This window comes from Anguilla anguilla, chromosome 17 (assembly GCF_013347855.1).
Source record: "Anguilla anguilla isolate fAngAng1 chromosome 17, fAngAng1.pri, whole genome shotgun sequence".
NCBI lineage: Eukaryota > Metazoa > Chordata > Actinopteri > Anguilliformes > Anguillidae > Anguilla > Anguilla anguilla.
In genome coordinates, this window is record NC_049217.1 from 1,799,893 (window position 1) to 1,821,602 (window position 21,710).

Consider the following 21,710-nt stretch of genomic DNA (forward strand, 5'->3'; position numbering starts at 1 on the left):
AGGGGCCCATTAATAATCAGTCATTGAGTAAGTTCACTGAGCAAAGTGATTGTTACCGCTGTAGACCGAAGTACCTGTTACTCAGCTGTACCTGTAACATTACTGACCCAAAAGGTGAAGACTAAAGGGGGTCAGGAGAGCCAGGGTCTGAGGGGGGGGGGGGGGGGGGGGGGTTCTCCACTCTCTTTCGGAAATTGGGCAGGGATTCTGCTGTCCTGACTGTGGTGGGAAGCTCAGTCCACCACCAGGGGGCAGAGCAGACAGGAGGCGTGACCTGGTAGTGCTGGAGCGCCGGGGGGAAGGGCAAGGGCTGAACAGAGAGGTCTGATGAGCTTCTGAAGTTACAATGGAGCCGCCCTGTTAGGGACCCCCCGAGGTGCGGAGTTTGATCCCAGCTGATGTCAGCGGCCTGAGGAGGGAGGTGTGAAGGGGGACAGCTTTAGCAGCGGGAGAAGGAGAAGTCCTGGGTCCTGAAGCGCGCCTGGGGCCTGGCAGTCTCGCCCTGCCCCCGGATGTGAAAGGGCTGCAGGAGGAAGCGGGCTCTTCAGTGCTCATTTCGGCTGCGCTGTCCGGTAGCAGAAGCAGGATGTGAGAGGTGATTACCTTTTGAGGTCAGTGAGGACTGTGACATATTAAAACTCAAGCACAATCAGAAACCCCCCGTTTGCCCTGAATCCGGCCTCAGTTAGCCCTCAATTCATTAACACTGAATTTATCGGGTTTACAGTGCTTTTTTTTATTTATGTGTAACACTGTGCCCTTAATTAGATTTACTACTTAAAGCACTGCGTTGGCATACACATCCTCCCCCACTATGGGAATTATCCGCATTGTAGGTTTATGTATTAATTGTTATCTTGATTTGGTTAGGTTTTTTTGTGTATGTAATCCACAAATGTCTGTGGTTTAGAGCATCTGTCGCACGCCTTACTGTGATGTTATGTAAACATGACCGTTAAAAACGGCCAGACCCGCCTCGGTACTGTGATGAGTCAGCACATCTCAGTCAGATGAGGTCTCTGGGGTTGCCAGGGGTCACAGGAAAATGAGTGACACTTTCCAGTCCTGTTACGAGCTGTGACCTTGGCTGATGGGTGTGTGCGTTTGTTTGTTTGTTTGTTTGTGTGGGGGCGTGTGTGTGTATGAGAGAGAGAGAGAGAGAGAGAGAAACTGAGAGAGAGAGTGAGTGTATATCCTCACTGTCTCTCTGTTTTTGGACACCCTTGGTCTGGGGCTGTTTTTCCTGGTTTGGACTTAGACCCCTTAGTTCCAGTGAAGGCAAATCTAAATGCAGTGACATTCAAGACAATTCTGTGCTTCCAACTTTGTGGCAACAGTTTGGGGAAGGATGCCCCCGAGCATATAGCAAGGTTCATATAGAGGTGGTTTTGTTAAGAATGATGTGGAAGAACTTGACTGGCCTGCACAGAGCCCTGACCTCAACCCCACACAACACCTTTGGGGTCAATTGGAAAGCCAACTGTGAGCCAGGCCTAATCACCCAGTCAGTGCCTGACCTCACTAATGCTCTTCTGGCTGAATGGAAGCAAATTCCTGTAGCAAGGCTCCAACTTGTAGTATAAAGCCTTCACAGAAGAGTGGAGGTTGTTCTAGTATTTTGCAGCAAAAATATGTAATATCTATTGGCCTATGGGTCACTATACTACTTCTGTTGTATATTTGTGCTTGGCCCCCTTAATTGCAGCTTGCAGCTTTATTTCATTATGGTGTCTTATCTCTCCATCTTTCAATCATTCCCTTGACGTTCTTCATTCCTAGAGAGCACCTTATGGACTCATTCCATATGGACTCATGACATAGCTCAGGAGGTAAGAGCGTTTGTCTGGCAGTCGGAGGGCTGCCGGTTCGATCCCCCGCCCTGGGCATGTCGAAGTGTCCCTGAGCAAGCCATCTAACCCCTGATTGCTCCCAATGAGCTGATTGGTACCTTACATGGCAGTGTGTGTGTGAATGGGTGAATGAGAGGCATTAATTGTAAAGCACTTTGGATAAAAGCTCTATATAAATGCAGTCCATTTCATTCAATCCTAGAAAAATTCCTGTGGACTGGTATTTTCCAGATGGAAAAGTTTTTTTGGCTACAACTCCTTATTTCTTATGTATCGTAATGTTCAATGAGAGTTAGAGACCATGCTATAGACCATGATAGTCATTCCCTAGTTCCTTTTTACTTTGTCTGAATTACTTCAGTTCTGAATGTGGAACTACATCTTGCGCTATTACGCTAAGGACTGTCGTGCATCCATTTTCCTTGCTAGCGGGTAAACTGTCAGTTACCTGAACACATGCAAAAGAGAGCTCTTAACCTTACAAAACTGACTATCGTTGAACTCTAGACATTTAATGATATTTTTAGGACTATTTTGCATACTTTCTGGTGCGACAGTAAATGCTTTCACGAAAGGCACTCCCAATTGACAGTTATTTAAAATGTTTACCTGTTTCTTTGGTCTGTGAAAGTATAGCATGAATATGTAAGTTGCGCCCCATCTGAACAGCGCGATGCCATAAATGGAGTTTTTACTGCACAGATAAGTTTCCTTTCCCAGGTCACAGTGCCACTTCAGCTGCGGTTAACTGTAGAATGCAACTGCCATTGTGTGTGTGTGTGAGTGTGTGTGTGCGCGCACGTGTGTGTGTGCGTGAGTGAGTGTGTGTGTGTGTGTGTGCGCGCACGTGTGTGTGTGCGTGCGTACATGTGCACGTGTGTCTTACATGCACACGCACAAGTGGCATCAAAGTGTGTGTGTGTGTCTTACACGCACAAGTAGCATCAAAGTGTGTGTGTGTGTCTCTTACACACACAAGTAGCATCAATGTGTGTGTGTGTGTCTCTTACACACACAAGTAGCATCAAAGTGTGTGTGTGTGTCTCTTACACACACAAGTAGCATCAATGTGTGTGTGTGTGTCTCTTACACACACAAGTAGCATCAAAGTGTGTGTGTGTGTGTGTGTGTGTGTGTGTCTTACACGCACAAGTGGCATCTAAGTGGCGTCTCTGGACGCGCTCTCCCGGTGCGTTCAGCAGCGATGTGAGGCGTTCTGCTGTGTCTCCCAGCGGGCGTCACTGAGCGCGTGCGGGGCGGCGGGCTGGCCGCGCGGAGCGCTTCACCGCCTGCGGTTTTCATAGAGAAATGAAATTGCTTTGGGGGGGGGGGGGGGGGGGAGGGAGGAAGGGGGGGAGGCGGCCTGTGGAGGTTTGCATTCGAGCACCTCCCCAGCCTCCAGTTTCACTTTGCGTCTCTGCAGGTCTGCTGGCGGAGCGCACCGGAGCACTGAGGAGCGCACCGGAGGAGCTGCTCCCTGCACCGCCTCTCACTCTCCTCTCCGTCTGCCCACAGGTCGCCATCGCCGCGGGCTGCTCCTGCAGGACGGACCGTTTCCCGCGCCTCCCGCCAGTTATGGAGCTGCGCGGCTCGGATCTGTGAGAGAGAGCCACGCGACACGCTGCTCTGTATCGCTGCTGCTGAACGAGACCCACTACAGCTCTCTCTCTCTCTCTCTCTGTCTCTGTCTCTGTCTCTCTCTCTCTGTCTCTCTCTCTGTCTCTCTCTCTCTCTGTCTCTCCATCTCTCCCTCTCTCTCTCTCTGTCTCTCTCTCTGTCTCTCCCCCTCTCTCTCCCTCTCTCTCTCTCTTTCTCTCCCTCTTTCGCTCTCGCAGACTGTGTGCGTGCAGCAGGGGGAGATGAGCAGGTAGAGCTCTGTCCATCCCTCCCGTTCGTGCTGCACGTGCGCTCTTTAGTGAGACTGTTCATTTCGCAGTTCTTCTCCCCCGGGGACACATGGAAGCTCACTCGGGATCAGAGTAGCCCTTTCCCTTTTTGGCCCCCTTTCTTTTTTTGGGGGAGGGGTGGGGGGGTTTGGGGAGACCCCCGCCCCTCCGGGCGACACTTAGGGGAGGGGTAGTTCAGGTCTCTTTCTCGCTTTCTCTCTCTCTCTCTGCCCCTGATGAAGTCCTGCCAGAGCCTGAAAGAGGAGGTTTCGTTGCCCCCCGGTTCGGGCGGGATGCCCCAGGAGGAGGGGCGCAGGGCGGTGGGGCCCCAGGGGTACTACCACCCCCCTGCCGCAGAACTGGAGCTCTCCAGCAGGCTGTACAAGCGGGAGGGCGGGGGGCAGCCCTACTCGGTCCTGGTGGAGGGCAAGATGGGCGATCCGGGCCCCGGCCAGGGAGCCCCCGCCCAGCAGGGCAGCCAGCCGCAGTACTACAGGGAGGGGGGCGCCTCTGCGCCCGAGGGCGGCGTTCGGGCCCCCCCCGGACCCCTGCCCGGCGCCCGGGACACCTCCGAGGACACGGGGGACTCCGAGGAGGAGGAGGACGACGACGAGGACGAGGAGGAGGAAGAAGAGGAGGACGAGGAGGAGGCGTTCAAGAGGGAGCAGATCATCGTGGAGGTGAATCTGAACAACCAGACGCTCAATGTCTCCAAGGGCGAGAACAAGCCCCCCGCCTCCTCCGACCCCACGGCCCGGGTCAAGTCCGGCAGCGAGGAGGAAGAGGAGGACGAGGAGGAGGCGGAGGAGGAAGATGAACGGGAGACTCCTGAGGAAGATCAGGAGGAGGAAGAAGAGGAGGAGGAGGAGGAGGAAGAGGAGGAACCGGAGGAGGAGGAGGAGAAGGAGAGCAGGAGAACACGGGCTAAGAGGTCCCGGAGAGGCGGCCCCATCCCAAACCGGCCTCGGCGGAAGATCCGTCGGGTCGCCGCGGCGAGCGCCAGCACGTCGCTGCCCGGTGTCACCACCAGGGGGCGGCAGAAGATGGCGGAGCCCGGCGGGAGGAGGCACAGGGCGGGCCGAGAGCCCAGGGCGGGCGCGTCCCGCTCGAGCGGCGCCGCGGCGTCGGCGGCCGGGGCCACGCCCCCTGGCACGCCCGCGGGGAAGGCCGGCGGCGAGGAGCGGGAGACGCTGGCGTGCGAGAAGTGCCCGCGCGTCTTCAACACGCGCTGGTACCTGGAGAAGCACATGAACGTCACGCACCGCCGCATGCAGATCTGCGACAAGTGCGGCAAGAAGTTCGTCCTGGAGAGCGAGCTGGCGCTGCACCAGCAGACTGACTGCGAGAAGAACATTCAGGTACCGCCCGCCGCTACCCCACACGGGCATTACTGACCTGCTGTTACCCCCACACAGGGGCATTACTGCTGTTACCCCCACACAGGGGCATTACTGACCTGCTGTTACCCCCACACATGGGCCTTACTGCTGTTACCCCACACAGGGGCATTACTGCTGTTACCCCCACACTGGGGCAATTCTGCTGTTACCCCCACACAGGGGCATTACTGACCTGCTGTTACCCCCACACATGGGCCTTACTGCTGTTACCCCACACAGGGGCATTACTGCTGTTACCCCCACACAGGGGCCTTACTGCTGTTACCCCCACACAGGGGTATTACTGCTGTTACCCCCACACAGGGGCATTACTGCGGTTACCCCACACAGGGGTATTACTGCTGTTACCCCCACACAGGGGCATTGCTGCTGTTACCCCACACAGGGGCCTTACTGCTGTTACCCCCACACTGGGGCCTTACTGCTGTTACCCCCACACTGGGGCATTACTGCTGTTACCCCCACACAGGGGCATTGCTGCCGTTACCCCACACAGGGGCCTTACTGCCGTTACCCCACACTGGGGCATTACTGCTGTTACCCCCACACAGGGGACTTACTGCTGTTACCCCACACAGGGGCATTACTGCTGTTACCCCCACACAGGGGCCTTACTGCTGTTACCCCCACACAGGGGTATTACTGCTGTTACCCCCACACAGGGGTATTACTGCTGTTACCCCACACAGGGGCCTTACTGCTGTTACCCCCACACTGGGGCCTTACTGCTGTTACCCCCACACTGGGGCATTACTGCTGTTACCCCCACACAGGGGCCTTACTGCTGTTACCCCACACAGGGGCATTACTGCCGTTACCCCCACACAGGGGCATTACTGCTGTTACCCCCACACAGGGGCATTACTGCTGTTACCCCCACACAGGGGCATTACTGCCGCTACCCCCACACAGGGGCATTACTGCCGCTACCCCACTCTGGGGCATTACTGCTGTTACCCCACACAGGGGCATTACTGCCGTTACCCCCACACAGGGGCCTTACTGCCGTTACCCCCACACAGGGGCCTTACTGCTGTTACCCCACACAGGGGCATTACTGACATTAACCCCACACAGGGGCATTACTGCCGTTACCCCACACAGGGGCATTACTGCCGTTACCCCCACGTAGGGGCCTTACTGCTGTTACCCCACACTGGGGCATTACTGCTGTTACCCCACACAGGGTCATTACTGCTGTTACCCCCACACAGGGGCATTACTGCTGTTACCCCCACACAGGGGCCTTACTGCCATTACCCCCACACAGGGGCATTACTGCCGCTACCCCACACTGGGGCATTACTGCTGTTACCCCCACACAGGGGCCTTACTGCCACTACCCCACACAGGGGCATTACTGACCTGTTGTCACCCCCACACAGGGGCATTACTGACCTGTTGTTACCCCCACACAGGGGCATTACTGCTGTTACCCCCACAGAGGGGCATTACTGCTGTTACCCCCACAGAGGGGCATTACTGCTGTTACCCCCACACAGGGGCATTACTGCTGTTACCCCCACACAGGGGCATTACTGCCGTTACCCCCACGTAGGGGCCTTACTGCTGTTACCCCACACTGGGGCATTACTGCTGTTACCCCACACAGGGTCATTACTGCTGTTACCCCCACACAGGGGCATTACTGCTGTTACCCCCACACAGGGGCCTTACTGCCATTACCCCCACACAGGGGCATTACTGCCGCTACCCCACACTGGGGCATTACTGCTGTTACCCCCACACAGGGGCCTTACTGCCACTACCCCACACAGGGGCATTACTGACCTGTTGTCACCCCCACACAGGGGCATTACTGACCTGTTGTTACCCCCACACAGGGGCATTACTGCTGTTACCCCCACAGAGGGGCATTACTGCTGTTACCCCCACAGAGGGGCATTACTGCTGTTACCCCCACACAGGGGCATTACTGCTGTTACCCCCACAGAGGGGCATTACTGCTGTTACCCCCACACAGGGGCATTACTGCTGTTACCCCCACACAGGGGCATTACTGCTGTTACTCCCACACAGGGGCATTACTGCTGTTACCCCCACACAGGGGGATTACTGACCTGCTGTTACCCCCACACAGGGGCATTACTGCTGTTACCCCCACACTGGGGCACAGTGGTCATGGTAACGCAGGATTCTGTTTTTCACAGAGAAAGCAGTTAAAATGCAGGGTAGAAATACACTGCATTCTGTGAGCACAGATATTCCAGGGTCTTTTTTTAAGATTACAATGGGTGATGACCCAGACTTAAACCACAACAAAATTATTACTCCTGTTTCTTTGAGCCTGTGGTTGGCGTCTGACGTCTGTGTTTATTCCTCACAATATTTACACAACCGTTGGCAGTATTGTGAGATTCAATGAGTGTGCTTAATTTGAATGAAAAGTTGAAAACGAGATGTCACGCTCTAGGTAGCTTGCTCAACACAAGTAAATTAAAACAGAAACCGCTCCTAGTATTTAAAAAGAATTTTTAGCCTGTGTAGCAAAAATGAGTTTTGATTAGAATGCCACATTATTTATAGCTTATTTAATCCTGACAGTTACACTATTTCATCCTGTTTCTGTTAGAATATTATAATAAAATAATGAGCGACACACATTTATTGTGTTATTATTGAGTTTGCATATTATGGCAAAAAAAAGTTATTTTTATCAGAACGCAAGTGATTTAGTGTAGAAGGCAGATTTTGAAGTGTCCCGCATTCAATGGCTAGTGTGACCGCTGGTACATTACTGACCTGAGGTCAGCGCCATCCAGTTACCACTAGCTGTTAAAACCACACAGATGCATTAGGTACCAGGTACCACACACAGGAACCATCAGACTCTCAGTACTGATCTTGGGTCAGTCGGGTTGTTCTCTTCAGCACATTATTTACAGATTGAGTTTCCACCAGAAACTCTTGACAGCGCTGGAGTAACAAGTCTAAATCAGTCTACTTCCTGGATTCCCCACCAATCTCCTATAAGCACCGTGTTACCAAAGCACCTGTTACCATGTTGGCTAATTCTGCTTTGAGGTGCTAGAGCCCTGCACCATCGCAGATTTATGCAGCAGTTAATGGAGGAACCTCCATTTACCTCCGCTCTGCATATTTCTGCATGTTTGAAGGATGTCTGTTAGCACTGAATCACTGCCACACTCATTCCCTGAGTTTATATGTAATTACTTCTGAATGACAGCAGAGGGCACTAGAAGCTCTGGAAACCAGCTACCTTTATTTCCTCAGGACCTAAAGGAGTTTTGGTCGGGGTTCGGGTTTGTCCTTCAGTAATGTATTAATTTCTTTGATTGGCTTTATTGTGGTTTGCCGCAGTAACTGCACTGTAGAAATACATATTAAATGCATTGCATATGTTCTGCTTTTTCGTTTTTCTTCTACTTTGTTTATATAGTTAAATGCAAAGGTATATGGACAGTGACACACGTTTTGTTGTTTTGGCTCTGCACTCCAACACATAAGGGCTTGAAATAAAACCGTGAATATGAGGTCAAAGTGCAGACTGTCGGCTTTAATTTGAGGGAACTTGCATGCATATGGGGTGATGTGACTGCTTACTGGTGCGGTGCAGGAGGTGGAAGGTGGTGGGGAAACTCTGAGTTCAGAAGGCTGTTTGTTTTTGTGCTGCTGCGATTTTGTAATGCGAGAATAAGTCAACAGATCTTTAAATGAATCATTTATTCACTCATTGAACTTCTGTGCCAGCTGTGCCAGCTGCTTCAGAATTTATCCGAGCCAGCTTAACTCATGTCCTCTGAGGTGTGTGGGGTATTATAGGTACAGATGACAGCTGTTGTGTGTGTGCCTGTGTGTGTTGTGTATGTGTGTGTGCGCCTGTGTGCGTGTGTGTTGTGTGTGTGCGCTTGTGCGTGCGTGTGTGTGTGCTTGTGCGTGCGTGTGTGTGTGTGTTCATGTATTTATATTTGCGTGTATGTTGTGTGTGGTGTGATGTGTGTGTGCGCTTGTGCGTGCGTGTGCTTGTGTGTGCGTGTGTTTATGTATTTATGTTTGCCTGTGTGCATGTGTGACGTGTGTGTGTGTGTTTATGTTTGCCTGTGTGCACGTGTGACGTGTGTGTGTTTGTGCGTTTCCTCCGGTACAGTGCGTCTCCTGCAGTAAGTCCTTTAAGAAGCTGTGGTCGCTGCACGAGCACATTAAGATTGTGCACGGCTATGCAGAGAAGAAGTTTGCCTGCGAGATCTGTGAGAAGAAGTTCTACACCATGGCGCACGTCCGCAAGCACATGGTTGGTAGGTGACGTCCTGTCTTCTTCAATTTCAAGTGTATTCACAGTGTAAAAAAGAAACAAATGACATTAATTAAGGAGTGAAGAACATCACAAACTATTACATCTGTCCCTCTCTCCATAGCCCACATTAAGGACATGCAGTTTACCTCTCTCTCTCCCTCTCTCCATAGCCCACACTAAGGACATGCTGTTTACCTCTCTCTCTCTCTCTGTAGCCCACACTAAGGACATGCTGTTTACCTCTCTCTCTCTCTCTCTGTAGCCCACACTAAGGACATGCTGTTTACCTCTCTCTCCCTCTCTCCGTAGCCCACACTAAGGACATGCCCTTTACCTGTGAGACCTGTGGGAAGTCCTTCAAGCGCAGCATGTCTCTGAAGGTGCATTCTCTGCAGCACTCTGGAGAGAAACCCTTTCGCTGTGAGGTAAGGCCCCCCACTGCTGCTCCCAACCCCGCCCTAACCCCGCCCACTGCTGCTCATAACCCCGCCCTAACCTCACCCACTGCTGCTCCTAACCCTGCCCTAACCCCACCCACTGCTGCTCCTAACCCCGCTCACTGCTGCTCCTAACCCCGCCCTTACCTCACCCACTGCTGCTCCCAACCCCGCCCTAACCCCACCCACTGCTGCTCCCAACCCCGCCCTAACCCCGCTCACTGCTGCTCCCAACCCCGCCCTAACCCCGCTCACTGCTGCTCCTAACCCCGCCCACTGCTGCTCCTAGCCCCGCCCTTACCTCACCCACTGCTGCTCCTAACCCCGCCCTAACCCCACCCACTGCTGCTCCCAAACCTGCCCTAACCCCGCTCACTGCTGCTCCCAACCCCGCCCTAACCCCGCTCACTGCTGCTCCTAACCCCGCCCACTGCTGCTCCCAACCCCGCCCTAACCCCACCCACTGCTGCTCCTAACCCCGTCCACTGCTGCTCCTGACCCTGCCCACAACCCCGCCCTAACCCTAACCCCACCCACAGCTCCTCATGACCCTAACCCTAACCCCGCCCACTGCTGCTCCAAACCTTGCCCTAACCCTGCACACTGCTGCTCCCAACCTTGCCCTAACCCTAACCCCACCCACAGCTGCTCCCAACCCAACCTTAACCACGCCCACTTCTGCTCCCAACCCCGCCCTAACCCTAACCCCACTCACAGCTGCTCCCAGCCCTAACCCAACCCCCGCCCACAACCCTGTCCTAACCCCAACCCTGCCCACAGCTTCTCATGACCCTAACCCCACCCACTGCTGCTCCCAACCCCGTCCTAACCCCAACCCCGCCCACAGCTCCTCACGACCCTAACCCCACCCACTGCTGCTCCAAACCCCGCTCTAACCTAACCCCCAAACCATCAGAACCCACAATCCAGACCTGCTCAAACCATGACAACCTACAACCCAGACCTGCTCAAACCATGACAACCTACAACCCAGACCTGCTCAAACCATGACAACCTACAACCCAGACCTGCTCGAACTATCAGAACCCACAACCACGAGTTGCTTAATCTGTCAGAAGCCACAACAGACCTGCTCAAACCATCCAAAACTACAACCCAGACCTGCTCAAACTATTCAAAACTACAACCCACACATGCTCACAGCATCAGAACCCACAACCTGACTGTAGAAAGGTGGATATTTTCATCCCTGGTTTGTTGCTGCTTTCCCATTAATGTAATTGACATTACAGTACAGGTATTTAGCAGACCGACTTACACAACATTTATTTAGTTATTTATTTATTTATTTTACTTTGCATCCATTTATACAGATGGATATATACTGAGGCAATGCAGGTTAAGCACCTTGCTCAAGGGTACAACGGCAGTGTCCTACCTGGGAATGGAACCTGCGACCTTTCGGTTACAATATCAGCTGCTTAACATTATACTACACTGCCACCCCAGTAGAATTTTAATGGTTTTTTAATGTCCTGAGCAGTCTCCCACCAGAAATTTGCCCCAAGATTCAATCAAATGTACTTTTTAATGCCAGTTTAAGGATGTATGTAATTTGATCAGATGAGATGGATTGTTTTGTATTCTATCAAATTATCCTTAAATCTCTGAGACTGAAAAATCAAGAAACTGGAGAGTGAGTCTTGAAAATTATTCCCTCTTCACCAGTTGTTACACTTTAAATAATGACTGGCACAAAGCTTGTTTACGGTTATGTATTTATTTTCTTTAAAGTCCAATGGAAATATGAAGTCAAAAGTAGCAGAATGTCCCCCACCACATTTACTAACTCGTGTAGCTCTCTCGGGGGAACAGTATTGTAGCGCCCATCCCAAGCTCATCTTCTACAGTGGTTAGCTTGTGGTTTTTCTCCTCAGGTGTCATTGTGCTGTGCTTGCTGTGCAAATGCTTCTTTAAGTTTGAACTGCTGCTCTTGGCCGTTGACAGGCAATTGCACGGCATAGAGTTAGCAATGGTGTTCTTATCCTTTTCTTCTGTTAGTTTAACTAATATGAATGAATCTTTCCAAGGTTGGGAAGTTCATTGTTTTGTCCATTCCACTAGCTAGCTTACCCTTAAGCCTAACATGATACCCTCTACTCTTCTTGTGGTAAATTTGCAATGTGAGCATGTCATGTTGAAATGTTCGGAATGACTGTTAGTACCTGTGATGACTCATATTCACCACTAGCTGGTGCTGTAGCATGTGGATGGTCCTCCACTGCAGCTGGGCAGTTGCTTTACTGCTAAGGGGAGCTGCTCTTTCAGTAGCTTTCATGTTTGTTTGGTTGGTCTAGTGGCTGCAGTGGGGAGTAGTTATTCTGAGACACTGCCATTACTCTGTGGTTACCTGTTGCAAAGTACCACTGTCGAGCACTGGGAGATGTATAACTGCCATAATGACGTTCCTCAGAAACTCTGAAGTCCCTCTTTGAATGCCACAGTCAGCTCCCTTACCGTAAAAGAGCGAATGTACCATTCGCCAGCTGCTAAGATTTCGGGAATGAACAGCACAAAACAGCCATTCAGGCAGCCTCTTGAAGCTAAAACGAGAGCTGCCTTGTTTTGCATCGGAATCCAAGGAAACGACGCTCACGTTCTCCAGCAGAATGCCACTGAATAAATATTGTCATATCATGGGAATAGCGGACGGTTTCACGGCTTTGAAACACTCATTCAGTCGTAAATTGATGCGTGGGCATGTCGTGTGTATTTGTAGTGGGGCAAAGTTAGCATCGGGAAACCACAGCAGAGCACTGATTACACAGACGGCAGGGAGGAGCCTTGTACTTCTGGCTTGTAGTAGGTGGGGCTTTGGCGTAGTTAGTGGCTGTGGGAAAACTGGATTACTAGGCAAACCCATAGCATTAAAAATGGACTTGGGGGAGTGGGGTATGTTTGAGATTTTGTGGGGTGGTCCCTCAGGCTGTCTCTGAGTAGACCCAGGTGGGGGGATTGTGGGGCTGGAGGCCCGTCTCTGAGCTCGGAGAAGGGTGTCATTGAGTGCTGTGAGCTGGCCTCTCCAGACTCTCGAAATAGCTGTAATAACACGGCCGCAGTGGAGGTTCGGGCGTGGCGCCTCCTCTGTCATCGAGGCGAAGCGAGTGTAGCTACGCCCTACAGCTCCCTGTGGAGAAGGCCCATGGGTCTCTGCCCCACCTGGAGGTCCAGCTCCCTGTGGAGAAGGCCCATGGGTCTCTGCCCTGCCCTGGAGGTCCCGCTCCCTGTGGAGAAGGCCCATGGGTCTCTGCCCCACCTGGAGGTCCAGCTCCCTGTGGAGAAGGCCCATGGGTCTCTGTCCCACCTGGAGGTCCAGCTCCCTGTGGAGAAGGCCCATGGGTCTCTGCCCTGCCCTGGAGGTCCCGCCCTGGAGTTCTAAGCATGCTTGATAACCTGGGATACAACATATTTATCTCATTTGGATATGCAGGGACCAAATGAACATGTATTTGCACATTTAGACGTGTCCTGAGCAGTGTACTACAAACTCCTCCCCCTTTCCCCTGCCCATGCTTCCTGATCAGTGTATGGCCAGGGTTCTGGTGCTCCACTGGCTCATTTGCTCATTGGCAACACTGGTTCACTCATAGAAAATGCATTAGCCTGGGAATCAAGGGCTGTCTTAAGCTGTCATTGATGAACGTTTCAATAAATGTAGCCTCTCCATTCTGCTACCACTGGGCATCTGGCTTCCAGGCCTCCTGTCTGTTTTGATTCACAGTGGTGGAATGAGCTTCCCACTGCAGTCAGAACAGCAGAAACCCTGTCCATCTTCCACTGCAGTCAGAACAGCAGAAACCCTGCCCATCTTCCACTGCAGTCAGAACAGCAGAAACCCTGCCCATCTTCTGACACCTCTATGACGTGTGAGAGATATGAGAGGCTTATACCTGGGTGCAACTGTTGATCCATATCCTCCTACCTTATAATGGCTATATGGCTACCATCTTGGCTTATTGGTTGAAGGATGAAAGTGTTGATGAGGAATGAAAGCTGATTGGTTGACTGCACATAAGCTGATTCCTTTTTGGCCAAGCTTTGCAACCTGAAGGTACCCAGTACCTGAGGATGTTCTGAAATGGACATGCCCTCCAATACGTCCTGTTCCAGGTGTGAGGGGACATCATCCGTCAGTGTCCCGTGTAGTTTTGAGGTCTCAGATTTAAGATGAGCGTCTTGTGTCCCCTCTCTGCAGAACTGTGATGAGAGGTTCCAATACAAGTACCAGCTGCGCTCCCACATGAGCATCCACATCGGACACAAGCAGTTCATGTGCCAGTGGTGTGGCAAGGACTTCAACATGAAGCAGTACTTCGATGAGCACATGAAGACGCACACAGGTGACTACCTCTGTCTCTGTCTGGCTTATGCTCTCTCTCTCTCTCTGTCTGTCTCTCTCTCTCTCTCACACACACACACACACATACACACACACGCGCACATACACTGCTTAGCATATTAGGAATATAGCAGATATCCTCTTATAGAAAACAGTCTATGTTGATTTTCACCCTTTCAATAAGGATACAGATTATCTCATAAGCACTCTTGCATATGTGCATGCACCACATGCACACACAGCACATGCACATGTCATTTACAAAAGCTTTTGTTACTCTCTGCATCTCTTATTTTCTCTGTAAGTCGCACACATTCATTGCACAATACAATACAATATACTTTATTGTCCCCGTGGGGAAATTTGTCTTGGACTCAAATGCTGCACACATATAGCTGTCTCCATTCATTGTACTCTTCACCATTTGAAATCCACATTGTAAGGTTCTGATTTTTTTTTTCCTTAACTGTCTTCAGTGTTTATCCTTGAATGAAAACTCGGTTTCTGAGAATTGCAGTTGTGGAGACACATTTTGAATTGCATTTTTGCTCACATCGATGATGTGACATTTCTCTGCTTCGCCTGGTCAGTTGGGTCTGACAGTTTTGCTGTCTGATTAGTCGGTTGGGTCTGGCAGTGGTCGTTTGTGCTGTCTGAGTAGTCGGTTGGGTCTGGCTGTGGTTGTTTGTGCTGTCTGAGTAGTCGGTTGGGTCTAGCTGTGGGTGGACATGTTCAGTTCACTGCCCTGTGATAAATACGGTGAGAACACAAACAGGAACTCAACCAACGTTGCGGTTCATAGTTCTGCTTTATGGCTGTTGGGAGGTGGAAGGTCACTGAAGCTGGAAACAGTGGCTCAAACGGTGAAATGCTGAACAGGTGATGGGTCATAGGTCTTTTACCTGCCAGTGTCCAGATAGCCACAGGCACGTTGTTTTCTCTATTAGTACCTGGGACAGTTAAACTGCACACAAGCAAGGCTGGGCAAGATGTGTATCTATGCGAGACAAGCCATCTGTCTAGTCATAGAGCTGAAAGGGGAGCTTTAGCATTGGGTAATACGATGCATTTGCTTTTTACCTTAGACAAGACTTGGCCCTGCATTCTAATCTGAAATTGACCTGTTGTTGCTAGAAAAATAAACGGCAGCTTTTTTGCCACTAGGACGCACTTATCCTAGGAAGAAGCTAGGTTGTGATGTCATGTGAATGATTCGTCTTGGCTGCTAAAAGCTAACGGAGGGTGCTATTGCTACTACTGGCCTGCTCATGTACAAGGAGCTCAACGGATTGAGAAAAAACAAAACTGAAGACCAGAGGAGGGTCCTTTTGTATTTCCCCGGAATGCTCAAATGAGTTTTACCACGCAAAAAAGAGCGGGATAGGGGCGACGAGTCTGTGGTGACCACTTAATCAAGTCTGCTGCTTGGAGGCTTTGATGAACTTGGACGATTTTGTTCGTCGGGTCGCAGACCGACTGAAGCCAGGGGCTGTGTCATCGGTCTCTGTCCTTAACGGGTACTGTGGGAGGGACTGACAGGCCAGCCCGTGAACCGACCTCCGCCATCATCTCACACAGGGGGAGGGCCCTAAAAACACCCCCACCAGGCAGGAGAGCCAGAGCTGGCCTCATTTTAGCAGGAGACCGAAGCTTGTGCTAGAAGCAAATTCAGTCAGAATTACGCTAATGATACACTCAGCTAGCTAACCAGCCTTCCTAGCAGTCAGCCATTCACATGTAAGCATCGACAAAAAACAAAAACGCCGGCATGCTAGGTTGTATATATAGCATAAATGTATTTTAATGAATGTGTTTTCTTCACAGTGATTTGCTTTTACGATATTGTTTTCGGTGTGGTACAGCTGAATACTACACAGAGGCTCTGCACATGCGTCTCTTCAGTTAGATCTCCCCTGTAACGCTGCCCAGGCAGGAAGCTGCAGTGAGCGTGGGGATCTCTCGGTCCGTAATGAGAGGGTGAACACATCAAAGCCCAGGTCTACATCATGCCTCCTGTGAGGCCTGCAATTGGGCCCAGATCAGAGTGGCATTTTCCCACACTGAATGTTCCCCTGGGCTAATTAAGGCCCTTTTAATGGAAAATCAGGGGTGTGCTCTTTTCCGAGGGGCCCCAGCGCTTTGTACTTGTGAAGCAGTCGCGCGTTCGCCTTTTTGGGACGGATTTAGAACCGTGCGGTCGTGGAGCCGCCCTGGTCTCCCTGGAACCCACAGCTGCAGCCTGTAATCAGGCAGGCCGACCGCGAGGCCACGCCACACGCACCAGGCTCCTGTCCTGCCCCCTTCCCCCCCGCCACGCACCGGGCCCCTGTCCTGCCCCACCTCCCCTCCCACACGCACCAGGCTCCTGTCCTGCCCCCTTCCCCCCCGCCACGCACCGGGCCCCTGTCCTGCCCCCTTCCCCCCCACACGCACCGGGCTCCTGTCCTGCCCCCTTCCCCCTCCACACGCACCGGGCTCCTGTCCTGCCCTCCGACCCCCCCCACCCTCACGCACCAGGCTCCTGTCCTGCCCCACCTCCCGCCCCCCCCTCCTCCACGCACCAGGCTCCTGTCCTGCCCCCCCCCCCCCCCCCTCATGCACCGGGCCCCTGTCCTGCCCCATCTGCCCCCCCGCCCTCACGCACCAGGCTCCTGTCTTGCCCCCTCCCACATCTTTTTGTCTTTTGTAAGAGTGACCTGGCCAAGAAAGCAGCCAAAATCATATGCATACATGCCGACGATGACAGACATAAAACATAAAAATGACAATAACACACAAAACCTAAAAATGACAGTAACACAAAAATATCAGAGGAACCAGCAGAACAGCCTCACATGTGTTTAATATGCCTGTGGCAAAGCCCTAGGAGCTTTTAGCCAGTTGCCATTTTACATTTGTACTTCTCACGTTTGCATGGACTTACTGAGCTAGCATACAGCACTTTACATTTAGTATTTAATTTTATATTTTAATATTTAACTGCCACTGGTCAACTTTTAACTTCTTAACTTTTAACTCTTAGTACACCACTTTTTACTGCATTTTACCTTTTTACTGCATGAGATTTTACTACATGTACTGTGTTGTCTTTTTGTGTGCATTTGATGTTCTTATATGTTCTGTATTGTATCCCTACGTGAGCTATGCACCAGCGAAAGACAAATTTCCATTATTGCTTGCATTAATGGACAATAAAGTTTTGGAATCTTGAATTCTGAATTTTGAATTTTTCAACTGGTGTGTTTTTACGCATTTCAGCATTTTTCATACCTACAGTAATGGCTCTTGTTTTGCTGCAGTTGGAGGTCAGTGGGGAAATGGGGTTTTCTGTGTGTCGGGGAGGTGGGAGTCTCCTGGTGTCCATTTTGGAGTCTCCTGGACTCGTGGATGGACAGCATTTAAAATCCATGTGTATCAGTATTTGAAATGTGTATTTTCCTCTGCACATTTAATAGGTGATATGGGTTATTTGCCTCTTTTTGTGTGGATTATTTTTCTGTGCTACTTGTGAATCCATCTACACTTTCACTGTTTATAGATATTTGGGAGGTATCTATTTTCGGGAGTCTTTGCCCTGCCTGTGTTCATTGCCCAGGTGACTGGTACTGATAGTACAGGGGTAAATAAACTGCCCTGGGAAGGAAGAGCTGCTCACCAAACCAAGGAAACCCTTTTCAGACATAACAGTGCTCTTAAAGGGGAACTCCACTCAAAATCATAATCCACCAAATATAAAAACCTGGGCGGAGTCATAATGTGGTCTGTGGGCATTTAATGTGTCAAAACCAGTGTCATTGGGATGTAATGCGTCTTCATTTAAGACTTGAGTCATATTTCAGCTGGAGAATACTGTGCGATGGTGACAAGTTGCAAGTTTTACTCATAGTCATAGTCACATCGATCTAAATTCTAATCACCTAAAATCTAATCACTAGCATTAGGTTACTCATTGAAATGGTATTTTGAAATGTAATTGTTTAACCAATAAAATTAATTAACATTCTTATTGACAATTGACAGTTAATCGATTAACTGTTAACATCCCTAGTACCAAATTTTGTGACTAGGGCAAATGGGGCATAGGGGTTTGGCTTGTGAATGTCAAAATTCTGTCAGGTGCACTATAGTGCCATCAGGTGTTTAGCCTGTGCCATACTTTAAGGGATTCAACAGTAAAGCCCTCCAAACAAGCCTACCAAGTTTGGTGATACTGGGCCATTCAGTTACTTGTGCTGATAGGGGATTGTTCAGGGCTGCTGTGATTGGTCGAGGCTGCTCTGATTGTTCAGGGCTGCTGTGATTGGTCGAGGCTGCTGTGATTGGACAGGGCTGTTGTGATTGGTCAGGGCTGCTGTGATTGGTCAGGGATGCTGTGATCGGTCGGGGCTGCTGTGATTGGTCAGGGATGTTGTGATTGGACAGAGCTGTTGTGATTGCTCAGGGCTGCTCTGATTGGTCAGGGCTCCTGTGAGTGGTCAGGGCTGCTCTGATTGGTCAGGGATGCTGTGATTGCTCAGGGATGTTGACTGTCTCTCTCTCTGTGGCCGCAGGAGAGAAGCCGTTCATCTGTGAGATCTGTGGGAAGAGCTTCACCAGCCGGCCCAACATGAAGAGGCACCGGCGCACGCACACGGGCGAGAAGCCGTACCCCTGCGAGGTGTGCGGCCAGCGCTTCCGCTTCTCCAACATGCTCAAGGCGCACCGGGAGAAGTGCTTCCGGGTCACCAGCCCCGTCGACCTGCAGCCGGCCGGCCTGCCGCTGCCCCTGCACCTCCCCGCCCCCTCCTCCTCCTCGTCCTCCGGCCCCGCCCCCGCCGCGTCCTCCGCCCCCTCGCCGACCAGCCCCGCCCCCTCAGCACACCTGGGCCTCAGCCCCCCCGGCGGGCCCCTCCCTCCGCCCCGGGTAGGGGGGCACGGCTTCTCCCACCTGCACCTGCACTCGCACCCCGCCCACCACCACCACCACCACCACGGCCATGCCCCCCATGGCCCCGCCCCCCACCACATGGCCACGCCCCCGGTCTCGCACCTGCCGCCGCCTCCCGCCCTGTTCAAGAGCGAGCCCCTCAACCACCGCGGCCAGGAGGACAGCTACCTGCGCCACATGGGGCCCCCAGACAAGAGCGCGGGCGCCCCCCAGCACCACTGAGCCCCCAGTGGAGAAATATACCCCAACATATACTTAGAGATATATCACCATTATCATGTGCATCTTTCCTTTCCTCCCCTGCTGGACTGCCGTTCTCACAGTGTTAACTGACATTACAGAAATGTGGAGGAAAAAGCCTGTGTGTGCGTGCGTGCGTGCGTTTGTGTGTGTGTGTGTGTGTGTGTGTGTGTGTGTGTGCGTGGACACGTTAGGAGAAGTTACTAGCACCCGTCATAGACGTGAGGCTGTGTCATGGGTGTGCATCCTGCGCTAACTGTGCTAAGCGTTGACCTCCTTTTATTTCCCGAGCAGACGAGGAGCCCGCTCAGGTCCTGTGTGTTACAGACACATGATGGGGGCTTGTCCCGAATCCTGCCGTCTTTCTTTCCATAAACCCCTCTGGTTCTTCACTGTGTGTGTGCTTGTGTGTGTGTTTGTACACAGTTAGCATTCTATTGGTGTCAGAACTCTTCTGCCACAAACTATGGCGAGTCGGTATGTGTGTGTTTGTGTGCCAGGTCATGGTAGCCATGCGGTTCACTTTGTACGTTAGCCTTCCAGCTCCTCACCAATAGCCTACCAGGATGTTTTGCACTTTAACCAGCTCCCAAGGCATTCTCCCTTTCAGTAGTACAGATTTCCCATCTTCAACACCACATCACAGCAGTGCATTGGAACACTAACACAGTGTGGAAGACTGTTCTCCTGGCCAATTTTAGGATAGTTTTGTGCAGTGACAGAATCGTCAGAATCACCCCGACGAAGGCTTGCATCACCACCACAAGGAGGCGGGGGTAGTTCAGAGCAGTTTACTCCAGCACAGGAAACGGTATTACGACAGATGTCACTGTCTCAAAAGATGCTTATATGAATTGGTTAATGGAAATTTGCGTTACTGTAATGTGTAGCCTTACTTCACATTTACATATTATTTTGAATATTATTCCCCACTTTAGAATAAGACGGAAGCATTACTTTTTTTGGATTAACTTCACACGACCTTAGACAGTGGCCGGGAAGAAGGACTTCCTGTGTCATGTCCTCATATAACTGGTAGAGGCGAGATCTGGTCAAAGTGAGCAAAAACAAGATCTTTTACCATGGTTCCGTTACCTGAGGCCATTACAGTAATGATCTCTTCAGGGTGGTGGTGCTGCCGTGGTTGCAGATTAACGAGGTTGGTATAGAATCCTGGTTTGAGTATTCCTGTGGAGCTCAGACAGGGCCGTTGCGCTTGATGACGTTGTGCTGTTCGTCCTTTATTTCCACATCGGACCCTCAGCCTTTGACTGCTGCTTTCCCTGGCCCGGCACAGGCTGGGTCTGCTAAATTCTGTGCGTTGATGCTGCTGAGGTTTGCGCTAAGCTGTAACTAGGACCGACAGAACTGGATTCTGAACATGCTGCAATACGGGATTAACGGAGAGAGGCAGTCGTGACCACTGGCCTGTATCTGGGTTATGAGACACACACACACACACACACCGCCCTCAGCCACTCATATCCTCAGAACTTTATAATGTCACAAATCCAATGGTAATGGGCTCTTCCACTGCTAGCTGTGTAGCAACTTTTGTCACTGTTGCCAGGAGCAAGGTGGGAAACTTGTGCAGGCACACACACACACACGCACACACACACACACCAAGCTAATGGAACATGGTTTCTATTATAAAGATGTTCCGCTGTAGCAGAGAGGGGGCCAGGGTCCTTAATTTTGCCCTTTCACAGCAGTAACCAATCAAATGACTCACCCGTTTCTGTCACTGTCCTCATGTGACCCGCCCAGGGTTTGCTTTTGACACACAGCTGCTGCTGACCCCACGTAGATACGTCACTCACTCAAGCATACTTTACATATGGAAGTTCTCTGAGGTCCACACACACATACACACACACCGCTCTCTCTCTCACACACACACACACACCGCTCTCTCTTTCACACACACACACACACCACTCTCACTCTCACACACACACACACACACACACACACACACACACCGCTCTCTCTTTCACACACACACACACACACACCGCTCTCTCTTTCACACACACACACACACACACACACCACTCTCACTCTCACACACACACACACACACACCACTCTCATTCTCTCTCACACACGCACACCAAAATTAGTGCATCCATTTTGTTGCTAAATGAGACCTAAAGCATCGAGTGACTGTGGGTAATTAAGTGTGTCTTATTTGTCAAAGTAATGCAGTAGGAAACTGTCAGACCTGAGAAAGGTCTGGTGGAGCTCACAGAGCCTTGGGGTGAGACAGTAGGGGACAGGAAAGCGGTCATTTGGTATATATTTGGTATATACTGTATCTAACACACTCAT

The 21,710-nt window shown here is 51.2% G+C and overlaps 1 protein-coding gene across 1 annotated transcript; it reads left to right on the forward strand.

The window, feature by feature from the left end:
• Window positions 1–3,606: 3,606 nt before the first annotated feature.
• LOC118216468 (zinc finger protein 652-like) lies at window positions 3,607–19,768 on the forward strand. The gene is made up of 5 exons (XM_035397637.1): window positions 3,607–5,094; window positions 9,266–9,413; window positions 9,722–9,837; window positions 14,066–14,210; window positions 18,760–19,768. The coding sequence occupies exons 1-5, from the start codon at window positions 3,973–3,975 to the stop codon at window positions 19,356–19,358; spliced, it is 2,130 nt and encodes a 709-aa protein (XP_035253528.1). The 5' UTR covers window positions 3,607–3,972; the 3' UTR covers window positions 19,359–19,768.
• The last annotated feature ends 1,942 nt before the right edge of the window (window positions 19,769–21,710 follow it).

Bases quoted from the DNA above. Each gene is read 5' to 3' on its own strand.
- LOC118216468 (XM_035397637.1), top strand. From the start codon at position 3,973: ATGAAGTCCTGCCAGAGCCTGAAAGAGGAGGTTTCGTTGCCCCCCGGT. The intron at 5,095-9,265 runs GTACCGCCCGCC...CCTCCGGTACAG, and splicing joins ACTGCGAGAAGAACATTCAG to TGCGTCTCCTGCAGTAAGTC. The intron at 9,414-9,721 runs GTAGGTGACGTC...CTCTCTCCGTAG, and splicing joins CGTCCGCAAGCACATGGTTG to CCCACACTAAGGACATGCCC.